At 37.9% G+C, this 18,100-nt stretch overlaps 1 protein-coding gene across 2 annotated transcripts in view; it reads left to right on the top strand.

Annotated features, from left to right (window-relative positions):
• LOC123529889 (peregrin-like) overlaps nucleotides 1-18,100 on the top strand; it is a 91,506-nt gene that overhangs the window by 7,831 nt on the left and 65,575 nt on the right. For both annotated transcript variants that reach the window (XM_053522099.1, XM_053522098.1), the window contains exons 2-5: nucleotides 176-847; nucleotides 7,707-8,566; nucleotides 10,900-11,050; nucleotides 15,159-15,290. In XM_053522099.1, coding sequence (XP_053378074.1) covers nucleotides 203-847; nucleotides 7,707-8,566; nucleotides 10,900-11,050; nucleotides 15,159-15,290 — 1,788 coding nt within the window. In that variant the 5' untranslated portion in view covers nucleotides 176-202. The remainder of the gene's footprint in view (nucleotides 1-175; nucleotides 848-7,706; nucleotides 8,567-10,899; nucleotides 11,051-15,158; nucleotides 15,291-18,100) is intronic.

Genomic DNA, 18,100 nt, shown 5'->3' with positions numbered 1-18,100 from the left:
ACAGTGTTGTAGAAATAAACCTAAACTATCATTAACTATGGTGGTTTGCTGGCATCCCGAAATACTTTTCTTGAATGTGTTCATGTTACTTCTTAGCCTGACAAACGAGGTAACATTTGTTGCAATTTAATTAAGTCATGATATTTGTGTTTAACCATGTTACTTTTTACTTCAGGACACGCAGAGCTGCCAGCCATCAATAATGGTATTAGACTTTAATCTGAACGTTTTTGTTGAAAATTTAAAAGCAACAAAGCCACCATATGACTGCCCAATACCAAACTGTGGCAGAACCTACAAAAGTTTTAATGGTATCCATTTTCACATCTATAATTTTGATCATGAAAATCCAGAGAACAATTCCCCTACACCTGGGAAGAAACCTTCCACTGGCAAGAAGAAGAAGTGGAAGCATTGGCGGCAAAAATGTGAACGTCCCCCAACTCCACCGGAGTTTCTAAGACCGCAAGAGACATTGACATATGCAGAATCCCAGCGATTAGTAGAGATAGATCTAGATGGAAGGATTCACAGAATAAATATATATGAGCCATTAGATATTGTCTCACAAGATGTTATAGATAATCAGAGTAATACCGAGAAAGAAGAAAAGGGAGACAAATCTCCATTAAAAAGTGTTAAGAGTGGCGAAGGTCAGAAGGGTCGAAAGGATGCTGCTACTTCTAGTCATGGTAACACCACAAAACTGCCCGAAGCTCAGTTCAAGGTCATAGAAGATTATGTGAAGCCAACAAAAATCAAAAGCAGGTCTGATGCATATTACCGCTACATTGAAAAGTCTGTGGAAGAACTGGATGAAGAAGTTGAATATGATATGGATGAAGAGGTAGTAAATTTTTCCATTTCTCAATAAGTGATTAAGTGAAGCTGGTATACTAAAATGAACTGTATAATTCAAAACTTTGCTTTTGTTTATGCGTGTTTTGAAAAAAACAGACCAACGTATTTTGTGATGGCGAGTGCATCTGTCTATCTGTCTGTGATAATTTGTGTCCGAAGAATAAACCATTAAAGAGGTTGACTTTAAACTTGGCATATATATAGGTAGATGGTGATAAGACGATGTGCAGAGCACTTAAACCAGCTCTGTAGGTCAAATGTCAAGGTCGCAAATTTAGCGAAAATGTCAAACTGTTCATCATATTTTGTGTCCAGAGCATAACTAAACCATGCAAGGTATTGACTTCAGACTTGGCATGTAGGTAGGTGGAGATGGGAGATGTGCAGAGCACATGAACTGGGTCTGTAGGTCAAAGGTAAAGGTCACACACAAATTGGGCTCAAAGGTCAAATTTTTCTGTCGTTTTTTGTGTTTGGGGCATTATAACTTATTAACCATTCAAGTTTTTATGCCCCCGAAGGGAGGCATATTAGTTTTCAACTGTCCGTTTGTTTGTTAGTTAGTTAGTTAGTTAGTTCGTTCGTTTGTTCGTTCGTTCGTCACAACGTTAACTTTTTGCATGAAGGCACTTTACTCGCGAACCACTGCACCAAGGACCTTCAAACTTCACATGCTGATAGTACTTATTGAGTATACCACCCATACTGACTTTGGGGTCAAAGGTCAAGGTCACAGGGGCCAACGTTAACTTTTTGCATGAAGGCCTTTTACTTGCGAACCACTGCACCCAGGACCTTCAAACTTCACTTGCTAGGGGTGGTGTACTCAATAAGTACTAACTTCACTTGCTGATAGTACTTATTGAGCACACCACCCCTACTGACTTTGGGGTCACCAGGTCAAAGGTCGAGGTCACAGGGGCCAACGGTCACTTTTTGCATGAAGGCACTTTACTCGCGAACCACTGCACCCAGGACCTTCAAACTTCACACGCTGATAGTACTTATTGAGTATACCACTCTTACTGATTTTGGGGTCACCAGGTCAAAGGTCAAGGTCACAGGGGCCAACGTTAACTTTTTGCATGAAGGCACTTTACTTGCGAACCACTTCACCGAGGACCTTCAAACTTTACATACTGATAGTACTTTATGAGTACACCTACCCTACTGACTTTGGGGTCACAAGGTGAAAGTTCAAGGTCACAGGGGCCAATGTTAACTTTTTGCATGAAGGCACTTTACATGCGAACCACTTCACCCAGGACCTTCAAACTTCACATGTTGATAGTACTTATTAAGTACACCACCCCTACTGACTTTGGGGTCACCAGGTCAAAGGTCAAGGTGATGCAGGGGCATTTGTCACCATTAGTGACAGCTCTTGTTTACTTCAGACTTAAGATGTAGGTAGGTGACAGTGTGGAGAGTGCATAAACTATGATGGTAGGTCAAAGGTTAAGGTTACAGCAAGGTCAAAAAACCTGCCCCCCCCCTCTTAAAAAATCATTTTGTTTTTTGTCCTTTTTTATATCCTGTCAATGCAACAAGCTGCATTCCCTTGTTCCCTGTTTTTTTAGCAGCAGCCATACACAGGACTCTTATCCCAGTAATAGTTATTTTTCATTGGGGGAGCGGAGGCTCAAACTCAAGACCCCTGGCATCGTAGTCAGATAGTGTTATCACTGTGTCTGCTCTTTGATATCTTGGTAAAAGGTGTCATGATATATATTGAAGTGAGAAGGTCATGGGAGTGCCTAAGGGTAGGCTTGGTTTCAAAACTTTTATATTTTCAACCCTGTGATTTCTGAGGGTCTGTTCATGATTTCAGACTGCAAAAATTTCTTTGTATATGTCTATTGGAAAAGGACATTTCAGGTTTTAGAAAGTTGGTTTTCATGTTTGTCATTGTAAGCAGTCTCACGCCTGTATAATACCATTTATATAGTTACAGCATCTTTCATGACAAACACTTTAAAAGGTTGTCTTTGTAAACACAGTCTCACGCCTGTATTATACCATTTATATAATTATAGCATCCTTCATGACAAACACTTTAAAAGGCGCTTTACATAACTTTTCAGGTTGTGAAATTTATTAATCTCTTACCATTGTCTGTGTTTATTCTAACAATTATATTAAGTACAGCAGCAGTATATACAATACATCATCCAGTACATGACATAAATGGGCATTATAAATCTCATCCAGTATTCTTTAGACCTATTCAGCTTGTAATGGCCATAACAAGTTGTATTGGCTTAATACCAGGAAGTAATTGCAGATGTGCACAGTAGTTAAGATGGGTATCTTAAAGCTGAAACCAAAGCAAAAATTTGGAAAAAACAATACCATTTTTTTCGTCAATAATTCACCGCCCGCTTAGCTCAGAAGGGAGAGCGTTGGTCTTTGGATCGTGGGGTGGCGAGTTCGATCCTCGAGCGGGGCATATGTTCTCCGTGACAATTTGATAAAAGACATCATGTCTGAATTCATTCGTCCTCCACCTCTGATAATTCATGTGGGAAAGTTGGCAGTTACTTGCGAAGAAAAGGTTTGTTCTGGTACAGAATCCAGGAATACTGGTTAGGTTAACGGTCCGCCATTACATACAGCATGCCCACAGGATTTTTAAAAAGTGGGTACCTGTACCCACTACTCTTGGAAAAAGTGGGTACAAGCTTAAAAAATCTGGGTACACTGAATTTTCCCAGAACATGAACATATGTACTGGTATGAAAACTAAAAACAACAGATATTTGATAATGTTTACAGTATTTATTCAGTAAACCCAGTCATACTGTATTTATATAGGCCTAGCCTGTTAACTATAACATAGCTGCTAAGGCATAAAGAACAGTATTTAACTATTTCGAATGTGTAAGGCCTAAATGCTTCAGCAGCTTTTGATATGATAAGATTTTTCTCTGGCTTAGGCATTTGCTTACAATAGTACTCGATGAGCATTCTGTTCTGCACGTTATCAACAGTACGCCTGCAGGAACTTGCTGTATGATGCCTATTTTGTAGTGAAAACCCCCTTTCACATGGCACTGAGGTCAAAGGCAATGTACATTAAACTGAAGCTAATGTTGCAAAATCCGGATAAGCCTCTTTGTAGTCATATATAACCTTGATACAAAATTCTGTCAAACCCAAGTCTCGGTTTTCATTCATCACATTTTTAAATTGACGAAATGAGCGCCTCAGTTCATTTGCATTCACAAGTGGTACTGGGCCATTACCATAGAAGTCAATACATCTCTGTAAGCTATCTAAGGCATGTTCTGCAAGAGCGTTGCCTACCGTAAGGAGCTTTGGATTAAAAAGATTGTTCAGATCATTCAAAATAGACATCTCCTGCAAAGGAAATCTTGTTTCAAGTTCACTTATCAGGTTTTGTGACAATTTTTTCCTGATGCCAACATAATGACGCCTTAGCAACAGATTGGTTGAGATGTGGATCCCTTGAAACTGAGACCCCTCTTCTATCTGCTCAATTGCCTGTTCAGCATAGAAAGGGTCATCATCTGCATATGATCTTACAGTTTGCTTTAGAGCCTGAATGTTTGTTTTCAATGCAGCTATGTCCAAAGTATCTGCCTGAAACAGTTTTGAAACCCTATTTAGCTCTTGCAGAATGTCCCTTAGAAGGCTAAGAACAGACACAAATTTGAAATTTCGTATCCTCTTTAAGATGCCTCTAGCTTTCTGGGACCCATCCCCCCTTGGATTAGTCGAAATTTCATGTTCAAGACCCAAAACTAAACAAGAGAATGAGTCGTGTACACAGTCGATAGCCTCACACAATGAAAGCCAGCGTACTTGGGTTGGCTTTCTGAAACGCTTAACATTTTTCTTCATAATTCTTTGAAGTTCTTTAAGCTTTTGGTAGCGAGGAGCTGAGTACTGATAAAAATTGTAAATATTAATCAATGTTTCATTTACGACTTTAAGGTAAGGCAGCTTTTTTGCAGCCCAAAATGATACTAAAGCTAGTCTGTGCGCTGCACACCAAATGTGCACAATTCTTGGATTAACACTTTCCATGCGGACACCAACCCCATTTAACCTCCCCATCATTACTGATGCCCCGTCACTGCCCAAACCAGACACTTTAGCAACATCAATACCATTTTCCTGAAGAAAGTTAATTATACAATTATAGACAGTCTCTGCTTTTCCATCATTTATAGTAACATTGGCACAAAACTCTACTTTAACAGTTCTGTCATGTAAGATCTTGCAAAACAATACCAGTTTTTTGTTAACAGCTATGTCAAGACTTTCGTCAAGCATTATACCAATGAAAGGACTGTTTTTCAGTCTGACCACAACCATATCCGTCAGAACATTTGCTACATACTTTTGAAACATCGATGCCGCTTGATTATTAGTATAAATGCCGCCTTTGTCAGTAAACACTGAAGCACCGTTATCAAGTTGCAAATCAATTAGATTTAGAAATTTACGGTTGGACATGTTATGTTCAGCAATAAACAATGCTGTTCGAATCTGGGCCTCTAACACTGGGAGTGTCTTCTCCTTTACACATTTTTTAGCTACCGCCATGTATTCTTTCTGTAGCATTGCTTCTTTGGCTTTGATATGATCCTTTAGTTCCATGTGTCTCATTAATGTTGAATGCTGGTAATTTTTGCAACCATTAACAAAAGTATTATTTGTTCCACTCAATTTCTCGCAAAACATACAGTACATTAAATTATTGTCATCTTTTCTCAACCAAGAGAATTCTTGCAACCAGCCCTCCTGCCAGTTTTTAGGCTTACTGGTAGACTTTGGCTTATCACCCTTAGCTGGCTTATCCATTAGCTGTGTTTGACTGCCCCCAGAAGGACTTGGGTCTGGGCTATCATCAGTAGACCCTGCAAAAGATAAAACCTAATTTACGAAAACAAACAAAACAATAGATTCAGATTTTATTATCAATAATCAAGCTCCTTCCATGATAGACCAAGGTAGTCCAAACATGATTTAGACGTAAACAGTGGATCTGAAATTCAGTTTTGGTATGTGTCAGATCTGTAACTATGAAATTCAAAATGTCTAATTTATAGGAATAGGACCAAGGAACAATCACTGTCTCGTCGTTGTTAAAATGAACTGACAGGCATGAAGCAAAGACACGAAGCATACATGGCATGATCAATTTCAATTTTAACAAATGCACAAAAATCGGCTCGGTCCAAAAAATAATGTAAACTGGTCACATGACAAGTCAGCTGACACTCGCACAACCTTTCCACATGACTGAAGCGGAACACAGCCCCCCGGCGTTTGATATGCGTTAGACTTTGCTAACAACGATGAATAGTTTACATAGACGCAAAATAACCAAGATACTTTCGTTTGGGAATGTGATCTTCGACAACTTACGCTTATTTCCACCCAGAATGAAGTTTTTCATGCTCGTCTGCTTCGCCATTTTGATAGTGACGTATTGGAGTAATCTAGATCGCGCAGATGTTTGCCGCTGGAAGCTTATTGGTTTTCTGTTCAAAAGCAAGCGTTTCCCGATTTTTAGCTCGACTATTCATAGAATAGTGAGCTATTGCACTCGCCCATGCGTCGGCGTCCGCGTCGGCGTCCACGTCCGCGTCCCGATTTTGGTTAAGGTTTTGTATGTAAGCTGGTATCTCAGTAACCACTTGTGGGAATGGATTGAAACTTCACACACTTATTCACTGTGACAAACTGACTTACATTGCACAGGTTCCATAACTCTACTTTGCTTTTTAACAAAATTATGCCCCTTTTTCGACTTAGAAATTTTTGGTTAAGGTTTTGTATGTAAGCTGGTAACTCAGTAACTACTTGTGGGAATGGATTGAAACTTCACACACTTATTCACTGTGATGAACTGATCTACATTGCACAGGTTCCATAACTCTATTTTGCTTTTTTACAAAATTATGCCCCTTTTTCGACTTAGAAATTTTTGGTTAAGGTTTTGTATGTAAGCTGGTATCTCAGTACTTACTGATGGGAATGGATTGAAACTTCACATACTTGTTCACTATCATGTTCTGACATGCACTAAGCAAGTCCCATAACTCTACTCTCTTTTTTTTCAAAATTATGCCCCTTTTTCGACTTAGCAGTTTTTGGTTAAATTTTTGTATGTAAACTGATATCTCAGTATCCACTAATTGGAATGGATTGAAACTTCACACACTTGTTCACTGTCATGATCTAACATGCACTGTGAAGGTCCCATAACTCTACTTGGCATTTTTACAAAATTATGCCCCTTTGACTTAGCAGTTTTATGTTAAGTTTTTGTATGTAAGCTGGTATCTCAGTATCCACAAATTGGAAAGGATTGAAACTTCACACACTTGTTCACTGTCATGATATGACATGCAGTACAGAGGTTCAATACCTCTACTTTGCATTTTACAAAATTATGCCCCTTTTTCAACTTTTGTATTCATTCAATTGACAAGGCTGTTGAATAGTCGAGCGTTGCTGTCCTCCGACAGCTCTTGTTAGGTTAGCGACCACCAATTTTTGAGCCGAATTCGTTTATTTGCCGGCCACAACAAATATGCGTACCTGCACGCACGGCCATCGAAAAATTTGCGTGCACATCGTGTTTTCTGCGTGAAAAACGCAGGATTCTGCGTGACTGGGCATGCTGACATAACTGAAATACTGTTGAAAAACGGTGTTAAACCCAACACAAACAAACAAACAAAAGTTTCCAGTGTTAAGTATCCATCGTCTCTGATCATATTTTTATGGGCTTGGTTTCATATATCAGTATTTTCGCACAAGTTGCATCCATGCTGTTCCTCTTTTAAGTTGTCTTGTTTCTTTTTTAGGATCATGCTTGGCTAGAAATAGTGAATGAGCAGAGAAAAAATATCAATTTAAACAGTATAACACAGGAAAACTTTGAACTGTTAATGGACAGGTTTGAGAAGGAGGCTTTTTTTCAAAGCCAGACCTCTGGAAAAGATTTGTTGCCATCTATAGACGAAGATGCTGTATGTTCTATTTGTGTGGATGGTGAGTGTCAGAACAGTAATGTGATTTTATTTTGTGACATGTGCAATCTAGCAGTACACCAGGAATGCTATGGTGTACCATATATACCAGAAGGACAGTGGCTGTGCCGGAGGTGTCTGCAATCCCCTTCACGGGCAGTTGACTGTTGTCTATGTCCCAATAAGGGTGGAGCTTTTAAACAAACTGATGATGGCCGTTGGGCTCATGTTGTTTGTGCTTTGTGGATTCCGGAAGTAGGCTTTGCAAATACTGTTTTTCTGGAGCCAGTTGATTGTATGGACAGAATTCCACCAGCAAGGTGGAAACTTTCCTGCTATATCTGTAAACAACGAGGAACTGGTGCTTGTATTCAGTGTCACAAGACTAACTGTTATACAGCTTTTCATGTTACATGTGCTCAACAGGCAGGATTATACATGAAAATTGAGGCCATAAGAGAACCAAGTTCTGGGGGAAATACTATTAGTGTACGAAAGACAGCTTTTTGTGATGTTCACGCACCAGCAAATTCAGAAGCAGGAAGTACAGGAATGTTTGCCGATAGCGATGATACAGCAGCTAAAGCGGAGGCTAAAGAGAAGTCGAGGCTGAAAATGAGAAAAGCGAGGAAAATTTTAGCTGAGAAGAGAAATGCTATGCCAGTTGTTTCACTGCCCATTATTCCAAAGCATAGGTATGTTTTTATGATTTGAATATCTGTTGGTTTTTAGCTCACCTGAGCACAAAGTGCTCAAGGTGAGCTTTTGTGATCGCCCCTTGTCCGTCGTCTGTCCGTCGTCATCGTCAACAATTTGACTGTTAACACTCTAGAGGTCACAATTTTGGCCCAATCTTAATGAAACTTGGTCAGAATGTTACCCTCAATAAAATCTTGGACAAGTTCGATATTGGGTCATCTGGGGTCAAAAACTAGGTCACCAGGTCAAATCAAAGGAAAAGCTTGTTAACATTCGAGAGGTCACAATTTTGGCCCAATCTTAATGAAACTTGGTCAGAATGTTACCCTCAATAAAATCTTGGACGAGTATGATATTGGGTCATCTGGGGTCAAAAACAAGGTCACCAGGTCAAATAAAAAAAAGCTTGTTAACACTGTAGAGGCCACATTTATGACTGTATCTTCATGAAACTTGGTCAGAATTTTAATCTTGATGATCTCAAGGTCCAGTTTGAATATGGGTCATGTAGGGTCAGGAACTAGGTCACCAGGTCAAATCAAAGAAGAAGCTAGTTAACACTCTAGAGGCCACATTTATGACCATTTCTTAATGAAATTTGGTCAGAATGTTAATCTTGATGATTCCTAGGTCAGGTGAGCAATACAGGGCCTTCATGGCCCTCTTGTTTTAAGTAATGTCACTATTCTCCACTTTCATGTCAATAAGCTTATTTTAGACATTACTTGATATCGTAAGTTGAAAAATGTACAGGGTCGATTTCAGAAAGAACTTTGTGTATGTCATTTAAGTGAATATCACAAAAGGTAAAAAAAAGTTGTAGGTAACTAAGTGGATTTTATGCAAGATGCAAATCACTAGCGTTTATACTGTTTCCGTCTATTGCATAAAATCAGTAAGATCTTTTGAAAGAATAAAAATGCAACCATGTTAAATAATAGCAGATTGTTAATCCTCCGCCATGGCGGAGGGAATATAGGAATGGTCTGCGTCCGTCCTTCCGTCTTTCCGTCCTTCCATCCGTAACAAAATCGTGTCCGGTCCATATCTCCTAAACCCCTTGAAGGATTTTCATGAAACTTGGGTCAAATGATCACCTCATCAAGACGATGTGCAGAACTCATGAGTCAGCCTTGTCGGTTCAAGGTCAAGGTCACAACTCAAGGTCATAGGTTTGAGCCTGCCATTTTGTGGCCGCTCTATATCTCATAAACCTCTTGAAGGAATTTTATAAAACTTGGGTCAAATGATCACCTCATCAAGACGATGTGCAGAACCCATGAGTCAGCCATGCCGGCTCAAGGTCAAGGTCACAACTTAGGGTCAAAGGTTTTGAGCCTTCCATTTTGTGTCCGCTTTATATCTTCTAAACTCCTTGAAGGATTTTCATGAAACTTGGGTCAAATGATCACCTCATCAAGACGATGTGCAGATCCCATGGGTCAGCCTTGTCGGCTCAAGGTCAAGGTCACAACTCAAGGTCAAAGGTTTGAGCCTTCTGTTTTGTGTCCGCTCTATATCTCCTAAACCCCTTGAAGGAATTTTATCGAACTTGGGTCAAATGATCACCTCATCAAGACGATGTGCAGAACCCATGAGTCAGTCATGCCGGCTCAATGTCAAGGTCACAACTTAGGGTCAAAGGTTTGAGCCTTCCATTTCGTGTTCGCTCTATATCTCCTAAACCCCTTGAAGGAATTTTATAAAACTTTTGTAAACTGATTACCTCATCAAAACAATGTGCAGAAATTATGAGTCAACCATGCCAGCTCAAGGTCAAGGTCACAACTAAGGGTCGAAGGTTTGAGCCTTCCATTTTGTGTCCACTCTGTATCTCCTAAACCCCTTGAAGGATTTTCATCAAACTTGGGTCAAATGATCACCTCATCAAGAACTCATGAGTCAGCCATGTCAACTCAAGGTCAAGGTCACAACTGAAGGTCAAAGGTTTCAGCTCTGTATCTCCTAAACCCCTTGAAGGATTTTCATGAAACTTGGGTCAAATGATCACCTCATCAAGACGTTGTGCAGAATTCATGAGTCAGCCATGTCAGTTCAAGGTCAAGGTCACAGCTAAAATCAAAGGTTTACTCTTTCACTATCCATAGCAGTGGCAGGGGATTTAGCTGTCTTTCAGACTGCCTTGTTTCATTGAGTCTGTTCGTGAGCCATAATGAAATTTACTACACGCATCATGCTCCCTAGCACTGACTAAAGTGGTTTCTTTATAGTAGAATTGAATGGACTGCATGATCCCAGCAGACAAGAAAATATACCAACACAGAGTCCAGTCTGAATTCATCATGGTGTTCTTTTGTTTTCCCATAAGGTTGGATAAGATTTGCAATGTTGTGGCATTTGGCAAAAAGCAGCAGTTCCTGAACCGTTTGTTAAGCTACTGGACATTGAAGAGGCAATCAAGAAATGGAGTACCCCTCATACGTAGACTGCAAACCAACCACATGTCTCGAAAAGCTGAGGTAAATATCTTATTTAAAGCTCTCTTGAGAATGTTTTCTATACCATGTTCAGATTACGTTTTTAATCCTACATTAACTTGGGTTTATTTTTTAAACTCGTTTGCGTCCACACTATATGTGGTGTAAAACGTGAATTTTGTAAAGGTCAAGTGGTTTCTGTAATGTAGCATTAAAACTACCTCGGAAGGTGGTTTTAATACTACATTAAAAAATAATGCTACATTATTTTACAAATGTGAACGCAAATGTGGGTTATAACTAGTTTTACAATCCCAAATCCACAGATCTTACCTTTTGGAGGAAGAATACCATGTGTTTCTCTTTTGTATCAAACAATTGATGCTGTGGCTGGCAAAAGCAGTTGGACTGTTGATGAAACAAAATCATTAAATTGCGGTTTGGAGTCATGCAGACGCTCAAAATGGACAATAGATGGAATGAACAGAAATTCTTAGATGAACACAGAAGTTTAAATATTGATGACCCCTTCTTGTTTCTGTTAGCCTCAATTCTTTGTAACCTTTTTTGCTTATTGCAAGATATTTGTTAACTTCCAACATTGCATGTATATATTTAAACCACATTTCTTTGTCTAGTGTGGATGCAAACTAGATTATATTTTGATGGGTTTTGAATGTCAAATACCAATTATAGCCAATTAGTGCCTGATAAAAATAAAACCGTTTTGCTAGTGTGAACACGGTATTAGAGAAATTTCTAATTCTTGGTGAAAATTAGTGTAAACATTTCAAATTTCATATGATTATACAGAAACTCAATGGGGTCATGTTTAGTTGAGATTGTATATTTTTTAGAGACAGACCATAATGATTACACAAGGTGTAAGTTTCTTGAAACTGTTCAAGTTTAATAGTCTACTATTGAGAGGTGTAGGATAGTCTAGTATTGAGAGGTGTAGGATAGTTTAGTATTGAGAGGTGCAGGTAAGTCTAGTATTGAGAGGTGTAGGATAGTCTAGTATTGAGAGGTGTAAGATATTCTAGTATTGAGAGGTGTAGGATATTCTAGTATTGAGAGGTGTAGGATAGTCAAGTTTTTAAAGGAATTGTATGACTGTCTGTATGGGATAGACTGGTAAATTTAGAAGTGTTGTATGACATTGGGATGAAATGATGATACAATAGTATGGAATATTTGAGTAACTGACAGATGACACTGCTCAGTCTACTGATACATTTTATTTGTTGCTTTCTGCATCTTTCACTGCTGTTTCCAGTTTATTTCAAGACTTTAGATCACAAAATGTACATAGCTACATCCATATAAACTCAGCTTCCCCGACAAGTAATCATCTGGGTCACCATTTACCACAGAAAATATATGGTGTTCCCAAACATAACTGATAAAGTTGTATTTCCCAAAGTTGAATGATTTTTAGCTCACCTGAGCACAAAGTGCTCAAAGGTGAGCTTTAGTGATCGCCCTGTGTCCGTCGTCGTCCGTCCGTCCGTCCGTCCGTCGTCAACAATTTGACTGTTAACACTCTAGAGGTCACATTTTTGGCCCAATCTTAATGAAACTTGGTCAGAATGTTACCCTCAATAAAATCTTGGACGAGTTCGATACTGGGTCATCTGGGATCAAAAACTAGGTCATCAGGTCAAATCAAAGGAAAAGCTTGTTAACACTCTAGAGGTCACATTTTTGGCCCAATCTTAATGAAACTTGGTCAGAATGTTACCCTCAATAAAATCTTGGATGAGTTCGATATTGGGTCATCTGGGATCAAAAACTAGGTCACCAGGTCAAATCAAAGGAAAAGCTTGTTAACACTCTAGAGGTCACATTTTTGGCCCAATCTTAATGAAACTTGGTCAGAATGTTACCCTCAATAAAATCTTGGACGAGTTCGATATTGGGTCATCTGGGTTCAAAAACTAGGTCACCAGGTCAAATCAAAGGAAAAGCTTGTTAACACTCTAGAGGTCACAATTTTGGCCCAATCTTAATGAAACTTGACCAGAATGTTAATCTTGATGATCTTAAGGTCCAGTTTGAATCTGGGTCATGTCGGATCAAAAACTAGGTCACCAGGTCAAATCAAAGGAAAAGCTAGTTTACACTGTAGAGACCACATTTATGACCATATCATAATGAAACTTGGTCAGAATGTAAATCTTGATGATCTTAAGGTCAGTTGTAAATCTGGGTCAGGTGGGGTCAAAAACTAGGTCACTAGGTCAGATCAAAGGAAAAGCTTGTTAACACTGTAGAGGCCATATTTATGACTGTATCTTCATGAAACTTAGTCAGAATGTTAAACTTGATGATCTTTAGGGCAGGTTTGAATCTGGGTCATGTCGGATCAAAAACTAGGTCACCAGGTCAAATCAAAGGAAAAGCTAGTTAACACTTTAGAGGCCACAGTTATGACCATATCTTAATGAAACTTTGTCAGAATATTAATCTTGATGATCTTTAGATCAAGTTTAAATCTGGGTCAGTTGGGGTCAAAAACTAGGTCACTAGGTCATATCAAAGGAAAACCTTGTTAACACTCTAGAGGCCACATTTATGACTGTATATTCATGAAACTTAGTCAGAATGTTAAACTTGATGATCTTTAGGTCAAGTTCGAATCTGGGTCATATCGGGTCAAAAACTAGGTCACGGGGTCATTTCAAAGGAATGGCTAGTTAACACTTTAGAGGCCACATTTATGACCATATCTTAATGAAACTTGGTCAGAATGTTAATCTTAATGATCTTTAGGTCTGTAGGTCAGGTGAGCGATACAGGGCCTTCATGGCCCTCTTAATGACTGGCTTGATGTGTCCGTTTTCTTTGAAAACTTGCAGGAAAATGCAAGCAGAAATGTAAAATAGCCAGCGAAGATTTAGCTTTCCAAAGATCACATGCAAGGTTTACATACTGCATTACCTTGTATATATGTTTTGACAGCAGGTACCTTGATATCAACTGTAAAAACAAAACAGAAATGTTTCTTGGTGTATCACAGTAAAAACACTACCAAACTGTTTCAAAATATGTTCATTACAGCAAATTACAGTTGACTTTAAACAGTACTTATTGAGCAGAAAAGTTCTCTGTATTTCAGCTTGTTCAATAGCCATAACACAAGTGTGAGTACTGACTGGGAGTATCCGGCTGGTTATCAAACTTGTCTATGTTATGCTCATAAACAGTGACCCAAGTTTGGGTGAATTATGCAATTTGGTGAACATTGCATTAGAATTACATAAGAGAGAGAGAGAGAGTAGACATTCAGGATACTTATGATATATATAATTAGAAAAGTACACCACCAGTTAAAAATCTATTGCTCCTGCAGTCAATCTTAGATGAAAAAGTAAATCTAGTTCACATGTATAATAGTTGTGCATAAATTTTGGGTGTTTGAGTCTTGTATTGACTAATTGAGTTCATATGTTCTAGGCCTCATGTCAGATATATTTAGGTATGGTGTGTTTGGTGTTTATAATAGGTTTATTTGTTCTGCAAAGAAACCTAACGTGATGATGAATGATTTGCCTATTAAAGTGCTAAATACAACAACTGGCCTTGACTGTTTTGTTTTCGAAAATATTGCCATTATGGTAAATGTCTTCCAACAGGGTCTTAAAATATGATAATGAAGACATTTAACTTAGTGTTGATAAAGATAAATATAAATAATGTAATGACAATAAATAAATGTTTTTGTTTTTATGTCACCCAGAATTTTTGTGGGGAAGGCAATTAGAGTTGCCCTTGTCTGTCTGTCCCAATTTTTGTCTTTCATACATTGTATTTCAAAAAGTATTTGACCAAGAGTCATCAAACCTCACTGGATTGTTATTCAGCATGCGAAGCAGTGCACCAGGGTTTTAATTTTGATCTCATACAGTCGGACCAGAGTTATGGCATTGATCCCTATTTCAGGCAATCATTTGACAGCTTGTCTTAAATCATTTGTCCTTAATCTCTGATTCTCTGATTCATTTTGTGATTTTGCAAACTGGCAGAGAGTCCAAGAATGCTTAATTTGTTAACTGACAGCTGTTTCACAACTGAAATAATTACAAGAAATTGCACTTACCTTTTCAAACAAACAAACAAAGTGAATGATTTTTTCTTTGTTTTTTAGCCAAAGAATGACAAGCAGAGTAATGCTTTACGAGAACAACTGAAGTACTGGCAGAGATTGAGACAGGACCTTGAGAAAGCTCGACTTCTTGTTGAGCTCATTAGAAAGAGAGAAAAACTCAAACGTGAACAGGTTAGTACAAAGTAAAGATGGTAACATGAGAATGTTTTTCATCTATTTCAGAGGTTTGTATACGGACGAGGAAAAGAAAACAGTCTAAAGAGTTTTCATTGCATTATTCTAAAGTAATCCTTGTCCATATCTTGCTTATAAATTTAATTTGTATATGAATTGTCACATTAAGGAGTCATTATTTATGCTGCAAAGGTGAACAAGTTGTAAACATATTTCTTTCTGTCACAGCTAACTAGGGTGAGAAAAGATATCAATAATTCCAGGTAAAATGAATATTTATTGTGCTGGGGAATTGGCAGTGTAAAGGAGGACAAAATGTGTGAGATTGAAAAAGCATACCCAGAGACCTTGATGTGTAGCTCTTCTGCTGTTGCTAGTTAATGAAATGGAATTTTGTTACTGTTGTTGGACAGTAAAGAACAGTTACCCTTGTTGAAACCTCACAACAATAATTTAAAATCACTTTGTGTGGACATTACTCTCTAATTTCTTTGAACGCTCTCAGCCCTTTTAGCTCCTTGACTTTTAATTGATAGGTGGCTGGTTCATTCTGCAACAAAGCTAGTGATTTCTGTCATGATTTGACAGAAGACAATTTGACAAAAGACAGAAGACAATGTGCCTGAAGTCATTTGTCCTCAAACCTCTTATTTATTTTGAGAAGTTTTCAGTTGCAGAAAAGAATATAGTACTTGTACAAAACCCATGAACACATTAGGTAAAAGCCCGCCCGCTTAGCTCAATAGGGAGAGAGCACAGATCTACAGATTGCAGGGTCGCGAGTTCGAGCCCTTGGCGATGCATATGTTCTCTATGACAATTTGATAAAAGACATTGTGTCTGGAATCATTCGTCCTCCATCGCTGATTCCTGTGGAGAAGTTGGCAGTTACTTGCGGAGAACAGGTTTGTACTGGTACAGAATCCAGGAACACTGGTTAGGTTTTTTGCCCGCCTTAACATAACTGAAATACTGTTGAAAAAAGACGGTGTTAAACCTAAAACAGACAAACATTAGGAAACTGACTGCCTTTATATTTCTGAACTACTCCTTACCATGTAGCAACTAGCATGTTGTTTTTCAGAATAAAAGTGATCATTTACCATGAAGCATGTTGTTTCTCAGAATGAAAGGTGATCATTGAACAGTTATGAAGGCCATCCTTACCTTTGTTTATCTTAGCTTTTCTACAATTTTCAAAAGAATTGAGCTTTTATCTATTTGCAAATATACAAGCGTTTTTTTTAGGGGCTCTGTAAAATCATTGAATTTCATTGGCATGAAATTTAATCATTCTGGCAAAAACTGTCTTTATTTGGGAATATCAGTTTGCGGATTTCAGTGTTTGAATACATAATAAATGGGAATTTTATGTTTGTTGGGTTAAAATTGGTGAACTGATGCAACCAGAAATTCCGCCATGAATATTAATGATTTCGCAGTATATTAATGATATTTTTGAAAAGCTGAAGATGAGCCTCTGAATCAATGCATTTCAAGATTGGGTCAAAAGTTAAGTAATTTTGCTAGCAATAAATTTTCTAAATAGGAGTGAATGTTCAAAATTTATAGTATTACTACATAACAAAATTGACAGTAATGTTAAAATGACATGTGCCATGATAGAAAGACGACAGTCATTAACCCTAATTTTAAAGGTTACTTTTTATTTTTGTTGTGTGGTTTTTGATGACATGATTTTAACACTTAGTATTTATAAGTCTATCTATGAAAAAAATATCATAATTGGAACAAGGTGATTTATCTTAGTTGTGGTTTATTACTATCTGAAATAGGTATTGAGAAGACACAAAGTGCATGTAAGATCATGAAAAGGTTTTCTTGGTGTATTATTTGAACCAAGAAACATTCTCGACTTCAAAAACTTCTTTTTTTGTCTAAAATAAATGACTATAGCAAATACTTAGCATTTTATTATTACGCAATAATTACCTACTTAGAAATTGGTTTTGATGAATAATAAATAAGAGAGGAGTATAAAATGAAAGGTTATATGCAAGGCGCAGGGATGGTAAAGCCATCTACTTGCCTTTCCTGTTTCTACAATGAAGAATTGTCAGATAGTTTAGTCTGGCATTCTGCCTGTAATGTATATATCATAAGCTTTCAGTGCAAATCCGGCCTGCATACTACTGTATATTTCTCCCCTCTATATCTGATAACTTTATTTTCTCATGAAATGAATACGGATCTGCAGACAGTATTTTGTTTGAGGCCCTGTTCCATACTGTTAATGCATGAATCTACTTGTCAAAACATCGTAAATGACATAAAAAATCACTTAATGATCTGCATATGTTAGGAAAAGTGCATTTTGTTTCTAACTCCTTTCACTTTATTGCAGATTTATCAGAAAGGTGCACAACTCATGCTCCTGAAAACATGTTTTGCAATTGCAGAATGTTTATGAGAAACTTGTATCCAAGTCATGTTGATTTTGTTTAATATTGTCATATCTGCGCTAATGGATATTGAGGATGAATTGCAGTTATTAATTCTGTTTTGTAATCAAGGCTTTAGAAGCTTGTCAAAATAGTTTGTTGATACAAAGTGGGAAGGGTAATTGCTTATGTAGGTGGCACTGTTTTCCACTTTCATTTCTGATTCAAGGATTCAGGGCTTGACTTAATTATTCATAACAACAGATGCATATCTACCACAACAACACCCAGCTTGATATAGTAAAATTATTAATAGCGTTATCAGCCCCTCTTTCTTATATTATTATACTGCCAGTCATAAAGTATATATGGCATGTATTTGATTTACTCATGTCACTCCGTCCT

This window comes from Mercenaria mercenaria, chromosome 13 (assembly GCF_021730395.1).
Source record: "Mercenaria mercenaria strain notata chromosome 13, MADL_Memer_1, whole genome shotgun sequence".
Taxonomy (NCBI): Eukaryota; Metazoa; Mollusca; class Bivalvia; order Venerida; family Veneridae; genus Mercenaria; species Mercenaria mercenaria.
The sequence above is the reverse complement of the archived record's forward strand: the minus strand, read 5'-3'. Positions and strand labels throughout refer to the sequence as shown.